This window comes from Macrobrachium rosenbergii, chromosome 34 (genome assembly GCF_040412425.1).
Source record: "Macrobrachium rosenbergii isolate ZJJX-2024 chromosome 34, ASM4041242v1, whole genome shotgun sequence".
NCBI classification, from domain to species: domain Eukaryota; kingdom Metazoa; phylum Arthropoda; class Malacostraca; order Decapoda; family Palaemonidae; genus Macrobrachium; species Macrobrachium rosenbergii.
In genome coordinates, this window is record NC_089774.1 from 10,802,378 (window position 1) to 10,817,167 (window position 14,790).

At 38.0% G+C, this 14,790-nt stretch overlaps 1 protein-coding gene across 1 annotated transcript in view; it reads left to right on the top strand.

Annotated features, from left to right (window-relative positions):
- Window positions 1-14,790, top strand: part of sprt (PDZ domain-containing protein sprite) — an 80,284-nt gene that overhangs the window by 59,623 nt on the left and 5,871 nt on the right. The window contains 3 exon segments of the mRNA XM_067133896.1: window positions 12,894-13,036; window positions 14,233-14,255; window positions 14,258-14,417. Of these exon segments, the coding sequence (XP_066989997.1) occupies window positions 12,894-13,036; window positions 14,233-14,255; window positions 14,258-14,417 (326 nt within the window).

Below are 14,790 nucleotides of genomic sequence, written 5' to 3' on the forward strand. Positions count from 1 at the left end.
TTCACTGATATTAATATAACTTCTCATATTTATTTTGTAAACAAATATTGATGGATTAATCCCCAAATTTGACAAAGTATTCCTTAATCAGTAATCTATCTATGCTTAAAATTTCATTAAAATCCACAGACAACTTTTTGAGATATATTGTGAAAAAGCATAAAAACAAACTAACAAACGTATGTGAGTCTATGTAAATATAACAAGTTGTTTACAAACGCAAAATGACTGTTTATAGTAAACAGGCAGTCGATAATAAACAATTAAGATATATCAGGTCATCAAGTGGATTCTAAAATCAGTCATTCAATCTGGTTTTGTGGACACCCTTTTTTAGTAAAGCAAATGGGAGTGTGGGTGAATGAATGGGTGATTGTAATCTCTGTCTATCCATATTTTTTCTTGTAGTCTGTATTCCTGTAATTCAGTAATTACAGATCATTCTCTAAATCAATTGGTTTCATTATACCTAATTCAGGTCATAGAACAAGTGGGTGGTTGTAGAGTGTATGGGTGTGGGAATGAATGGGGTATTGTATAAAAACAAACCTTGTATACAAACGTATGTATATTCATTATGAGAATTTCAGTAGCGTCCCAAATATAATTCTGGTTGTTTACAAATTCAGGTCATAAAACTGACTGTTGTATAGGAGTGTATGGGTGTGGGAATGAAGGCAGTCGATAAGCCCTAAACACAGTTTCCTTTGTAAGATATATCAGGTCATGTATATTCATTATAAAAATTTCAGTAGCGTCCCAAATATCATTCTGGTTTTATGGACACGCCCTAATTCAGGTCATAGAACCAATTGGGTGGTTTTATGGGATGGGGGTGTGGGAATGAATGGGGTGTTGTATGGGAATGACACACAGTTTGTTGATTGAATATACGTATGTATATCATTATGAGAATTTCTAGTGTCCCAAATATCATTCTTTGTATGCACCACGCCCTAATTCAGGTCATAGAACGGAATGTATTGTATGGGAGTGCAGTATGAGAATGAATGGGGTATTGTATCATTCTCTTTGAAATTGTATATACATGTATATTCATTATGAGAATTTCAGTAGCGTCCCAAATATCATTCTGGTTGTATGCCCACGCCCCCTAATTCAGGTCATAGAACGGAACTGGGTGGTTGTATGGGAGTGTATGGGTGTGGGAATGAATGGGGTATTGTATGGGAAGCCCTGCATACACACAGTTTCCTTGTATACATATATATACGTATGTATATTCATTATGAGAATTTCAGTAGCGTCCCAAATATCATTCTGGTTGTATGCACCACGCCCCCTAATTCAGGTCATAGAACGGAATTGGGTGGTTGTATGGGAGTGCATGGGTGTGGGAATGAATGGGGTATTGTATGGGAAGCCCTGTATACACACAGTTTGCTTGTAAACTCAAATATACGTATGTATATTCATTATAAGAACCACAGTACAGCGTCTTAGGAAACCCTCCAAGTGTTTTCTCTCTCGCACCTAAGCGTTTCGTCCCGTGTCGCTTAGCAACTTGTCACACGCGAAAGTGTCGTTTCCGGTCAAGTGTTGGCCAACTGCACTTGTCGTTTTCCTCGTTGCGAGACAAAGGGACACATTACTTTTACTCAAAGAAAGTATTTAGGTAACAAATACAAATTTGTTTGTTTAAAATATCTGTCAGTAAATATTGGTATTTGTAAAATATAAAGACACTTAATTAAGTAGAAATTAATCATTTTTGGAAAGTAAATGACACTTATGCACACTTTTAAATAAATATTTTGAATTATTTTTTTTTAGCAATGTCTAATTTTTATATTTATTGATAAACAAAAAGGATTTTGGATTATCAAAGGTATTAATTTATTTACTGATAAATTTATATCTTGTTGAATCTTATTAGATAAACTTGTAAATAATTATGAGGTCTTTGCTGTGGTATAATTACTATTATTATTATTATTATTATTATTATTATTATTCGAATCAAAATAGCCATTAATGTCACAAAACGAGCTTCGAGAAAGCAGACAGAACAATTATGAATAAGGAATAAAGAGAGGGAATGAGAGACAAAACGATAATAAAGATATAACGAGGACTAATTCCAGAATGACCCAACCTGCAGACATCGAATTCCACCTCAGACGTCCATCATCCAACCCCCCAAAAAAATTTATTTTATGGAACCGTTCCTCCAACGGTTCCTTACCGTGGCCAAATGGTCTGTGCAAACCAGCACCCGATGATTTCCAGACCCAAAACTGCCCATAAAACTGGTCTGGAAGACGGAAATCGTCCGGTTTTGAAAGCTTTTTCTGCCAAATGACACCAAATTGTCTGGGCGAAGATTGAAGGTTTTCGTAGCCAAGGTTTTGTAATGAGGCGGTTTCAGCTTACCTGCCTGAAAAGGTGTGTGTGTGATTGAGACAGGTATTAAGCATTTAAAGAGGCTGTGTTCCCGTGTGTCCCCACCACCTTCGAATCCACCGTGTTCCCGTGATAAACCAGGGAACACGGTAAATTTGCATTGTTCCAATTTGTGTGGTTTAGAAATTTTAGAATTGTAATAGGAGTATCATGTTTTTTTTTTTTATGGGGACAGGAAGGGAACACTGTTTGTCTAACATGGGGACACGTGGGAACACAAAGGGGTATCATGTTTTTAACATGGGAACATTATGGATTTATGTTCTCCTGATATACCCTTGTTAAAACCATGCTTATGTTCCCACGTGTTCCCAAAATGTTCCCGTCATGTTCTCGTAAAAAAAACATAATATTCCCATTACAGAGCTAAGATGTCCCGCTACCCCCCCACAATAAACCCCAAAATAATGTTCCAATTGGGAACACACACAGTGTTCCCATTTGTCAACATTAGAAGCCTTCAATGTTCCCACAAAAGAATAACGTTCTTTTACGCCTCACTTAACAGAACCATAATTTAGAAGACTATATCACGTGATAAAGGATCACTTTGTCAACCGGAGAGAGAGAGAGAGAGAGAGAGAGAGAGAGAGAGAGAGAGAGAGAGAGAGAGAGAGAGATTTCTGAAAGACGCAGAATCTATATTTCAAATTTCTGTTTCTGTTAGTCTACACAAAAAGGAGAGAGAGAGAGAGAGAGAGAGAGAGAGAGAGAGAGAGAGAGAGAGAGAGAGAGAGTAAAAGGCAGCCTTTTAAAAATAAATGGCAGTCTGTCTCCATCATCTTTTAGAAAGAGCCTGGCCGGGAGGCATTTTGCCTTAGGGGCTAAACATGATATATATATATATTTTTTTTTCTCGTATCTTTACTTTGATGTCTTGATATAATCGTCTGGCCATTTATAATACTCGCCCACAATTTCCCCTTCAAGAAAAAATGTTTTTATTCATCGTTATTCATTATTTCATTGGTTATTCATGATGTTTACAAATGAATAACTATATTTTTTTGACAGAATGAATAATTATATTTTTTTGACAGGCAGATTTTTGTGGCTTTTATTGAAGTTTGTAAAAACCTCATAATTTATTTTTTAATATTTAAAATAATCTCCACAGAGAGAGAGAGAGAGAGAGAGAGAGAGAGAGAGAGAGAGAGAGAGAGAGAGAGAGAAAGCTCATTTGCAACATCCTCTCATATACGCAGACACACTGTGATGAAATATATACCGACTTCCTTTTAAGAACTAATCATCCTCTCTCTCTCTCTCTTTTCACATCTAATTACTAATTTCCTGTTTGGCTCCTCCCCCTTTATTTAGTGTTCATGTTCTCGTTGTATTTGTTACTCTCTGTCTCTCTCTCTTTCACTCTCTGTCTCTCACTCTCTCTCTCTCTCGTGTTGTTTATTCAAATTTGTGGCAACATTAGGGATGCACTCTACGAAATGGCGATTTTAATCTCTCTCTCTCTCCATTATATATGTAATAACTGCACTACACATACACACACACACACACACACACACACACACACACACACACACACACACGCAAAACACAGAAAAAACACACATCACCCATTGCGTCACTTGCCACGCGCAAAGACACGTGACGTCACGATCAGCTGATTTGCCGATCAGCTGATTTTGACAGTTGATCACCTGTGGCCTCCCTGAGGGCATTGAAGCGTCGCTTGTATAAAACCAATGCGAGCTTTTTTGGAGGTCACTGAATAATGACCCTGGGCTTCTAGGAGGTCAAAGAAGATTTAAGAAGGTAGATAGAGAATTCTAATATATTATTTACGTTTTAAAAAGTGTTTGGGACTGAAGTGAGGGCGGAAGTTTTTGTTTTTCTCTCGCACTCATGCAAGATGGAGTTTGGTTATTTTTTGGTTTTGAGATGTTTGTCGTCAATATGGTATTTTTAAAATAATTTTTTTGTTTATTGAACTTAAAATAAACTGATTTATTTCAAGGTTTATTTCTTCCCTGATTTATTTTATTAATGGGTTATTTCTAAGCCTAAACCTAACTATTTTCCCAATATATCAAAATCAAGAGAGAGAGAGAGAGAGAGAGAGAGAGAGAGAGAGAGAGAGAGAGAGAGAGAGAGGAAATAGGGTTCTCGTTGGTGCCACCACAGTTTCCTGAACTACTTCTTCTTCTTCTTCTTCTTCTGCCTATTGGGAAAAACACGACTGATGACGTCATCAAACCGGCCATTACGTAATCTCCGGTCGCCATTTTCGAAAAGTTCTGTTTACTCTTAGCGACTTTAAACCATTCTTATCCGTTCCCGACTTTCGTAATCTATGGGCAGATATCGTCAGCCATTTTCTCACGAATTAACGAAGACAATGGAGACGGTAACGGCGATAATAGGAGAGGAATAAGCGATGATAATGAGGGCCACAGGAGCGAACTCCATGAGTGGATCGATCCGTCATCATTTGAACGATTTCTGTTTATTTGTTTATTGCTATTTTATTTATTCATTTCCTCTTTTCACTGTTTATTTCGCGTTCTGTCGATCAGATAATATAATAATCTTTATATTTTCTTTTATATTTAGTTAATTATATCCCAAATAACTTTATTTTGTATGTTATACGACGCAAAGATGTTTTGGGTTGCAATAGTACTGTGCGCACTCGTCGGACGGGTGACCACAAAGTTGTTTATTGCCTCGGCATAATTCCTTGCGATACCTGTCAAATGGATTGAGAGAGAGAGAGAGAGAGAGAGAGAGAGAGAGAGAGAGAGAGAGAGAGAGAGAGAGAGAGAAGGTATTCTTTGATAAGTTTTCGAGAAATAATAAGAAATTCTGAGAGAGAGAGAGAGAGAGAGAGAGAGAGAGAGAGAGAAAGAAAACTTCTAAGAGAGAGAGAGAGAGAGAGAGAGAGAGAGAAGAAAATATTAAATAAAAAACTTCTAAGAGAGAGAGAGAGAGAGAGAGAGAGAGAGAGAGAGAGAGAAGAGAGAAAGAGCAAAGAAAACAAAATAAAAACTTCTAAGAGAAAGAGAGAGAGAGAGAGAGAGAGAGAGAGAGAAAATTTCAAATAAAAAATTAAGAAAGAGAGAGAGAGAGAGAGAGAGAGAGAGAGAGAGAGAGAGAGCGTACAAGGAATGAATGCAGCATCACATACGTATAAAAAAAAAAAAACGGAAAAAAGTAGAAAAACGCCACTAAGAAACCAGCAATAATAAATAACTGGTTATTTTGACCAAACCAGCACTTAGTTACGCCTGTCAGCAAAGACAAAGGCTTTCGCGCGTAAATGCGCGTAATATTCATTGCATATTGCGCGCGCGGAAGCGTCCAGCTGCGTAGAAGTCTCAGTTATTGGCGAAGAATATAAAATAAAATCTAAAAAAAATGCGGGAAAATGGAGACCGACTGAACGCGGCTGATTATGTAAACAAAGAGAGATCGACTGAACGCAACTGAGAGAGTAAATACTTAAAACGCGGCAAAATTAACACCAACTGAACGCGTACTTATTAAATCCCCTTAAAAAAACAAGTGAGGAACGGGCAGACTAATTGAACGCTCCCCTTAATAGCCTTGGAAACAGAAATAAGCTAGAGTTGGGAGGTCTAATGAACGCGCACTTTTCGCGCCAAAAAATGATAAGAGGAAATATTTGAGTGTCTAAAATAAAACTTTCACTCTCGGATGCTTTTAAAAAGATAGCGTGTAGTGCGCATTATATTTATATACAGCGATTGCTGTAATAGAGGAAGTGTTTTTATGCGTGAGAGAGAGAGAGAGAGAGAGAGAGAGAGAGAGAGAGAGAGAGAGAGAGAGAGAGAGAGAGAGAGAGATTTGTGGTCAGCCAAGAAATTGCTTACAGTCATTGTGGAATGTGTTATATATATAAAAATGTGCTTTTAATATAATCTCGGATTTGTGGTCAATGTGCCGACATTATATGTTTATAAAAATTGCAAAATTTTACGTTTTCTATAAGAATGATTAACTACAGAGAGAGAGAGAGAGAGAGAGAGAGAGAGAGAGAGAGAGAGAGAGAAAATATTACTTTTATACATAAGCACACCCCACTAGACAGTGGAACAAAGTGTCATTTAGAGCACATGCTTCCTTTTGCGAGCGTGCACGCGCGCCCTTGCGCGTGCGCGCGTGAAGCACAGGTCCATAACTGAAGCAAGAGAAGTGTGAAGCGTCATATATGCTTTCCAGAGACACGAACGAAGCGTGATAAGTGAAGCGGAGAAGAAGAAGAAGTATAAGGGTGGAGTTTGGGAAGGTTTAGTTTAGTCTACGTTATATGACATAGAAAACGGGTCTATAAGAGAGAATGGGAATAATATTGTGGGAGAGACTCTTTCTCTCTCTATCTATCTTTCTCTCTCTCTCTGTCTATAATTCTCTCTTTCTCTATCTGTCATTCTCTCTCTCTCTCTCTCTCTCTCTCTCTCTCTCTCTCTCTCTCTCTCTATCTATCATTCTCTCTCTCTTTCTCTATCTCTTTCTCTATATATATATAAAGAGAGAGAGAGAGAGAGAGAGAGAGAGAGAGAGAGAGAGAGAGAGAGAGAGAGAGAGAGAGACAAATCTACATTTCAAATTTCTGTTTCTGTTAGTATACATAAAAAGGAGAGAGAGAGAGAGAGAGAGAGAGAGAGAGAGAGAGAGAGAGAGAGAGAGAGAGAGAAACCCCAATTTCAAATTTTTGTTACATAAAAAAGGAGAGAGAGAGAGAGAGAGAGAGAGAGAGAGAGCCCCAATCCCGTGACCTCTAACATAGGAAATACCTTACCTGTGCACAGGTGGTAGGGTCTAATTAACTACATTGCGCCACTCACCTTCACCTGTGTGATCTACCTGCTAATTACCCAGGTGTTACCATTCCGGTCCTAAGGCCCAGATTTATTTACAAAAAGGGTGAGGTTGTGGGCTTGACAGGCCTGGTTCATATCTGTTTTAAATCTTGGAAGGGGGTGGTTAGAGGGGTAGGTGATTACTTGAGAGAGAGAGAGAGAGAGAGAGAGAGAGAGAGAGAGAGAGAGAGAGAGAGAGAGAGAGCGTGGGAACTTCCCACCGCCCGTGGGAACAGAATACGCCTAATCAATTTTCTGGTAATGTTTCTCAGCATCTTCTGGTAATCTGGCGTGAAATTTTTCCCTGCCTTTAACTATTTTAACTTTTTGTTATCAATAGAGTTCCTTCTGTTAATGACATTAAAATATTCTTTTTGTAATTAATTTTTCTAGCTTCATTTTTATCGTAATGTTTCTCGGGGTTTGTCGTAAGAATTTGGTAATGATTCTCAGTCATCTGAGAATAATTAGTCTAAATGATCTTGTTTCAATTTAACTGTTTTTGTCTGTTAAATTCTAGATTTACTTATCTATATTTTCCCATTTCTCTCTCTCTCTCTCTCTCTCTCTCTCTCTCTCTCTCTCTCTCTCTCTCTCTCTCTCTCCCTACAAAAGCTGCGTACGTTATTTTGACAAAAACAAATAAAAAAACTTTGAGCGCGAGGTACTAGGAAAGGGAGGCCTTGTCCAGTCGCCATTTTCACGATGTTCTCGATTGCATAAAAGCGTTAGCGTGACAATAATGATAACTGCCATTAATATCTGTAACAGGAATAATAATCATTACGACACAAACAACATTAGTGACGTATGAATACACTACTACATCGTCCTAATGACGTATTTAAATAAAACTGGCACACAGTTCGTGTTATGGACGCAACGCAAACCGGCCCACATCCCCCCTGGGTCAATTGAACGCGGCCAGGAAGTGTGATAGCCCTGGGGGCATTAAAACACTACCTGGCAACCGCAATCATTTTAGGACAGGAGGGGAGAAGGAATGTTGGTAGTGATTCTCAGTACCTCATGGTTCGGTGTAGTGGTGTATTCGGGGTGATTTAGTGGTGTCTCTCAGTTGACTGACGTTCCTAGGTGTTGAGAAGTGGTGTAGCAGACTTCATTTGTTTTGGAGAAGGTTGAATTAGGGAGTTAAAGTGGTTTTTTGAGAAATGAAGAAAAACTAACAACTTTCGTTTGCTTTTGAAGGGAAAATTAGGCCCTATGTTTTAGCAAATCCTAAAGTGTCTGTGTTTCAGTTTCTCATAAAGTTCTGAAAAGAAACTAAACGCGTTTCGAACATGGAATCTACCAGTTGAAACAAGATTAGCTTAAGGAATTAAACCGTTTGTTTAAAAACAAAATGCAGTGGAGGAGAAAATAAGCCCAAAAATTTAGGCGTTTCAGTTCTTCATATAACTTTTGAAAATTGAAACTAAACGCCGTTTCAAACATGGAACTTAACAAAGTATCTTCCCCACCTGCCAAAAAAACAAGTGTTCCATTCCCCAACTTGCAAAAATAATAAAAAAAATAATGAAAACAAGAAGAATTTATCTCGATGACGTCCATTGCCATCCAAGTTCTGAGGACCTGAATTCGAGAGATTCATTTGAAGAAGAAGAAGCGTTACGAGAAGTAAACAAAGAGGTGATCAGGTGAGAATATTAATCTCAGATGTGTGTGTGTGTGACTACTAGCGGATCCAGGGGGGCGTGGGGGGCACCTGGGCACGTGCCCCCGCATGAAAAATAATGACAAAATAATAATACTGAAGATTTAGATAATAAAATAAATGATAAATATGGAAATGGGAAAAATGCAAAATCTACTATAGAAATAATTATATATATATAATTTATTTATTTATATATATATATATATAATATGAAAATTGGTGGCCCCCCCGAAATATTTGTGGATCGCCTGGTGTGTGTTACACACAGGCAAACATGACAGGAAGTGGTGGGTTCCAGTTACCACCCCCCTTGTATTTTGTTACACCCCCCTGGCGAAAAATACAGCAAAATATTGAATTTGGCTGATAATTATCCACAGTTATCTACAATTATCGTGTGCAGTGTAGGGGACGGAGGAGGGAATTAATTGAATAATTGATAATTGATAATTGCATCACTGATCCAGGAGAAATGTCACATTGCATTCTCTTTGATAAGGAATTATTAAGTCAGGTAGATGAGTTTACCTGTGTTTTTTGGAGGTGTAAGATACACATCCTCTCTCTCTCTCTCTCTCTCTCTCTCTCTCTCTCTCTCTCTCTCAGTGTCATCTGGGCGGAAATGGCAGTAATTCAAAAACTCATTCAGGTGTGATAAAGTCAATTCTGGCTGAGATAGAGATCCCACAATTAAGGAACAGAATTGATGCTCTTAAATTAGAGAGAGAGAGAGAGAGAGAGAGAGAGAGAGAGAGAGAGAGAGAGAGAGAGAGAGAGAGAGAGAGATGGTAAACCATTTCGAATTATTCCCACACCTGTGCTTGGCTTAATACACCTGTGAAAAATTGATTTGTAGTAAACAGAGAGAGAGAGAGAGAGAGAGAGAGAGAGAGAGAGAGAGAGAGAGAGAGAGAGAGAGAGACACTTGTGACTGGTCTAACACCTGAGAATTGAATGCAGCAAACATTAAGAAGAGAGAGAGAGAGAGAGAGAGAGAGAGAGAGAGAGAGAGAGAGAGAGAGAGAGAGAGCACCAGTAAGAATTGATTACAGCAAACACCTGACTTATTTTTTTCTATTGAATTAGTTGAAGAAAATTACTGAAGCGGCTATATACGCCTTTTAGCCGAAGGTGGGAAGATTCTGTGTACGTGTACGTGTGCGTGTGTATGTGTGCGTGTGTGTGTGTGTATGTGTGTACGTGTGTATGTGTGTTTGTAAAAAGTGCAATTAATATTACTTAAATTAGGTAGATATATAGATTAAGTGTACATCTAATGATGAGTCACTTTTATTACTGGGTAAATTTCTCTCTCTCTCTCTCTCTCTCTCTCTCTCTCTCTTATTTACTTATAAGCAAACTCCTATTGCAACTTACTGAAGATTAGAGAGAGAGAGAGAGAGAGAGAGAGAGAGAGAGAGAGAGAGAGAGAGAGAGAGAGAGGATATAAATGACATTTTAAATCAACCCTCTACCAAATTCATAATTAATAAAAATATATAAAAGGCATAATCAATATATATTAAAAAAACGCTTCAAAAACCAACAGAAAACGGGAACTGAACTCAAGTGTGAGAGGGTAACTAAACCAAACGAATTCTACTACTAGTTCCGTCGGACCCCTGAACAAAAACAAAAAGCACGTGGTTTTACGCGCGCGCGCGCACAGGCGAAGCATAGGAGCGCACAAATGTGTGAGTGTACATCCCACTTGAACGCCCACGCGCCTCTAGGAGGGTGAAAGTTGATCGGTGATCAGTGATCAGTGATCAGTGATCTGTGATCAGTGGTACGGGAGGAAAACCGTTCGGTCGGGGGTACGCCTTTGAGGCGGGAATAGGAAACTCGACCGTCTTTTGTTTTCTTGTTTTTTGTTTATGTTTGCGTCATTTGGTCGACAGAATTGGATTTTTTTTTGTGAAGAAATGAGTCTTGGGGTGATTTAAGCTCAATCGGTTCAATGATTACAGCTTGGACAATTTTATTTGAGGTAAGAAAAAGTGTTCGTTTATATATATATATATATATATATATATATATATATATATATATATATATATATATATATATATATATATATATTAATATTTTTCCATATTTAATGAATGATTTGATGTTAGCAATTATCATTCCCAGAAGAATATTTACATACAATAATAATAATAATAATTATAATAATAATAATAATAGACTACTTTTACTACAATCACTAATACCATTTCTACAGACCACAACAACAACATAATAATAATAATAATAATAATAATAATAATAATAATAATAATAATAATAATAATAATAATAATAATTTATCATCATTTTCAATCCTTAACTAATGAAAATTTCAACAAAAATAGCTATTTATTGTCTTACATAGCATTCAATATTATTATTATTATTTTCTGATACCCCACAAGACATTCCTTGCCTACTCAGAAAGGCTTAAAGATTCCTCTTCAAATTTAATCTCATTTGTAATTCTAGAACCACAACTACAATGTCTTAAGCCATAGTAAATATCCAGTGGCCTAAATGTTACGAGAAATATTTATTTAATTGTCTGACAGTTGTATGGTTTCAGTGTATTCTGGGTCTCTCTCTTTCTCCCCTACTTCCTTCCTGACACTTCCTGATTGTATAGTTTTTGAATTTACTTGTTTTTTCCCAGTTTCCCCACACGGCCAGGTCGTTTCAAATCGCTCGGATGCAGCCTTTCGCAGATGCTGACGTTTTTACTATTTCTAGGGATCTAAATAATTTTCTAGATTTCAATGCTTCCTAATTGTGTATCCTATTCATTAACCCTATGTTTCCTGATTGTATCGTGTTTGAATTAACTTGTTTTTTCCCAGTTTCCCCACATGGCCGGGTCGTGACGTTTTTACCATTTCTAGGCTTCTCTACGTTACTCAGACTTTCTTAATTACCTATCTCACGTATGCTTAGCGAATACTTAAGTCTTTTTTCTCTTGCACTCAAATTCAGCATCCATACTTTACTCCCATAGAGGAGGGTTGGCTCAACGACACCTTTCTACGCTGACTTTCCACAGCGACGTCTTGTATTCAAACTGAAATGTGGTCTCATCATCTCAGTAAATTAGGATAGGGTCAGTAAGGGCCAAGGATGAGTGGTAAATTGCTCAGGTAAATGATAGCTAGAAATAAGATCGCCTCAGACATTCACTCACAAGTACTAGCCCGTGCCAAGAAAAAAGGAGTATGGGGCTAGCAACCTCACTCTTGAAGACTTTCCCCTGAATGCCATAACACTACAGCCCTCCTCTCTCTCTCTCTCTCTCTGTACCTCACATAAATGACCCATTCAGGCCTATGGCACAGTTATGAATTCTAATGAGGATAATATTTCTTTTGTGGCTTTAACCACTAACAACCCATTGAATATTCTCATCATATTACAACATTTACTCAGACAGATGCCTCTTTTACATATGGGAATAATTAGCTGTAATTCCTCTGTACAGGTAACAATAGGGACACCTGGATTCACAGGTGAGACAGGTGTGTTTTTTTACAGGTGTGGTTTATCTCATCTGTCATTTTTTAATTGTCATTATTTCTTTTGTTCATGTCATTACTGTCGTTATCTTCACTGTGATTTGTGATAGACTATTGTCTTTTATCACGCACACACATATATATATATAGTATATATATATATATATATATATATATATATATATATATATATATATATATATATATATACATATTGTTGTGAGTAATAACTAGGAATTCATCTACAAAGTAGCCTACCTCTTCACTTAACAGACCAATCACAAAATCCTACATTACATATAAAACACACTCAAGCAACACCAAGTGGGTCTGCCCCAATCTTCCCTCTCCTACTGTGTTATATTGACTTTCTTTCCTCCCAAATTCCTCTATCCTTTCTAAAAGGACCACCATTTTCCTCCTTTACAGATGGCGAGCATCGAGGTGTCCCTCGGATGGAAGAGAAGGCGGGAGGCACTACTCGAGACTCTCCCTAGGGCAGCCAGGGACCTCGTCCGTGAGTTAGACGGTCTACACCAGGCTCTCAGGGATAAGGACAGTGTCATTCAGTCGTAAGTTTGAAGATTCAGGGAGTTATAAGTTTCCCAAATTGGAGGCAAAGTTAATTTTTGCAGTTTAGGGGATTCCATCTTGGGTTGTTCCTTCAGGGAAGTCCTCAAGTGTTTTATTTTGAGAGAGAGAGAGAGAGAGAGAGAGAGAGAGAGAGAGAGAGAGAGAGAGAGAGAGAGAGAGATGCATCGTTGCACTCAATTGTAAGCTGTCATTGATTTCTGGGGTACTCGTTTTTGTCTTCATTTTAATTTAAGACGGTGCTGAGTCTCTCTTTGATAAGAAATAATGTTCTCTCTCTCTCTCTCTCTCTCTCTCTCTCTCTCTCTCTCTCTCTCTCTCTCTACGTAAATATTCTAGGCACGTTATCCCTCAAAGCAATATATTTCGCGAATGTCTTTTCCACAGGTGATATTTCCAAGGAACTTGGCCCCTTGGGGAATATTATCAAGAATCCTTTGCAGCATGGCATTCGAGTTAAAGCTTTGAAAGCCATTTTATCTCCTGGGTGAAATAAGATTACTTTTAAGGATATTTTCTCCCCTCCAAAATACGAAAGTATTATTAGCTGTCAAAGTAATTTATTGATCGTTCATATAATCTGTGACCCAAATCATAGGAGTCCATTGTATCAGGCTGTCAAACTAAGTAATTAATCATTAAAAATCTGTGAGCCCAAATCGTAGGAGTCCATTGTATCAAACTGTAAGACTACTTTGTTAATCATTCATAAAATCTGTGACCCAAAATCATAGGAGGCCATTGTATCATGCTTTGAAACTAATTTATTGATCGTTCAAAAGATCTGTGACCCTAGATCATAGGAGTCCATTGTATCAAACTGTCAAACTAGTAATTAATCATTAGAAAATCTGTGACTCTTTCAAATCGTAGGAGTCCATTGTATCACTTCTGAGATCTAACATTGTCTTTTTTTTCCTTCTTCAGCTTCTGAAGCTGTGACATTAACAAAATAACTAAGAAGCAAGTACTCAGTCTGATTGAATAATAAAGACTGATACCTTATTTACTTTTCTAAGTTTAGAACAAATAAAGGAACTCCCCAAACCCACTTTTTTCTTTGATGGCGAATGGAGGCATTACTCTCTCTGGTGTGCACATTTAGAAGCCATCTAACTGCAATCTCTAATCCTACATCTTGAATTATGATTGTCACTCCTTCTCAACTGTTCTTCAGGTTGAAGACCCAAATCACCAACCTAGGGGCACCGTTGGGGGTGCAGGGGAGGGAGGTGGTGTCTTGACAGAGGCTGAGAAGAAGACCATTCAGGAAAGGCTGACAAAGGTCCAGGGCGAGATGGACGCCAAGAAGGTGGCCATTAAGAACTTGAAACTGGCGCTGGAGAAGATTGACATTACAGAGTAAGTTGGGCTTGATTTCTGTTTTGAATTGTCTTGAGTGCTCTGAGGGCTAGGTAGAGTAGGCATAGGCCTATTCATGATTGAGCTGTCTTGAATTACATTCTGTAGGGCCGGTTGGAGTGCCCTGTGGGCTAGGCGGAGCAGGTATAGGCCTATTCATGGAGACAACCTTTATCCAGAAACGGGTACTGTTAGGAGAGGAGACTCACTCTTCTTGTTCAGATTCAGGAGACTTGTAGTCTCATATTCCACTTGATGATTGTAGCAACCTTGCCCCTTGTGGCCAATCACAACTGTTTAAGATAGGCTGTCGTCTGGAACAACTTCTACTGAGGAGTAAATCAATGGTTTTTAGCAAAGGGAAAATATTTGT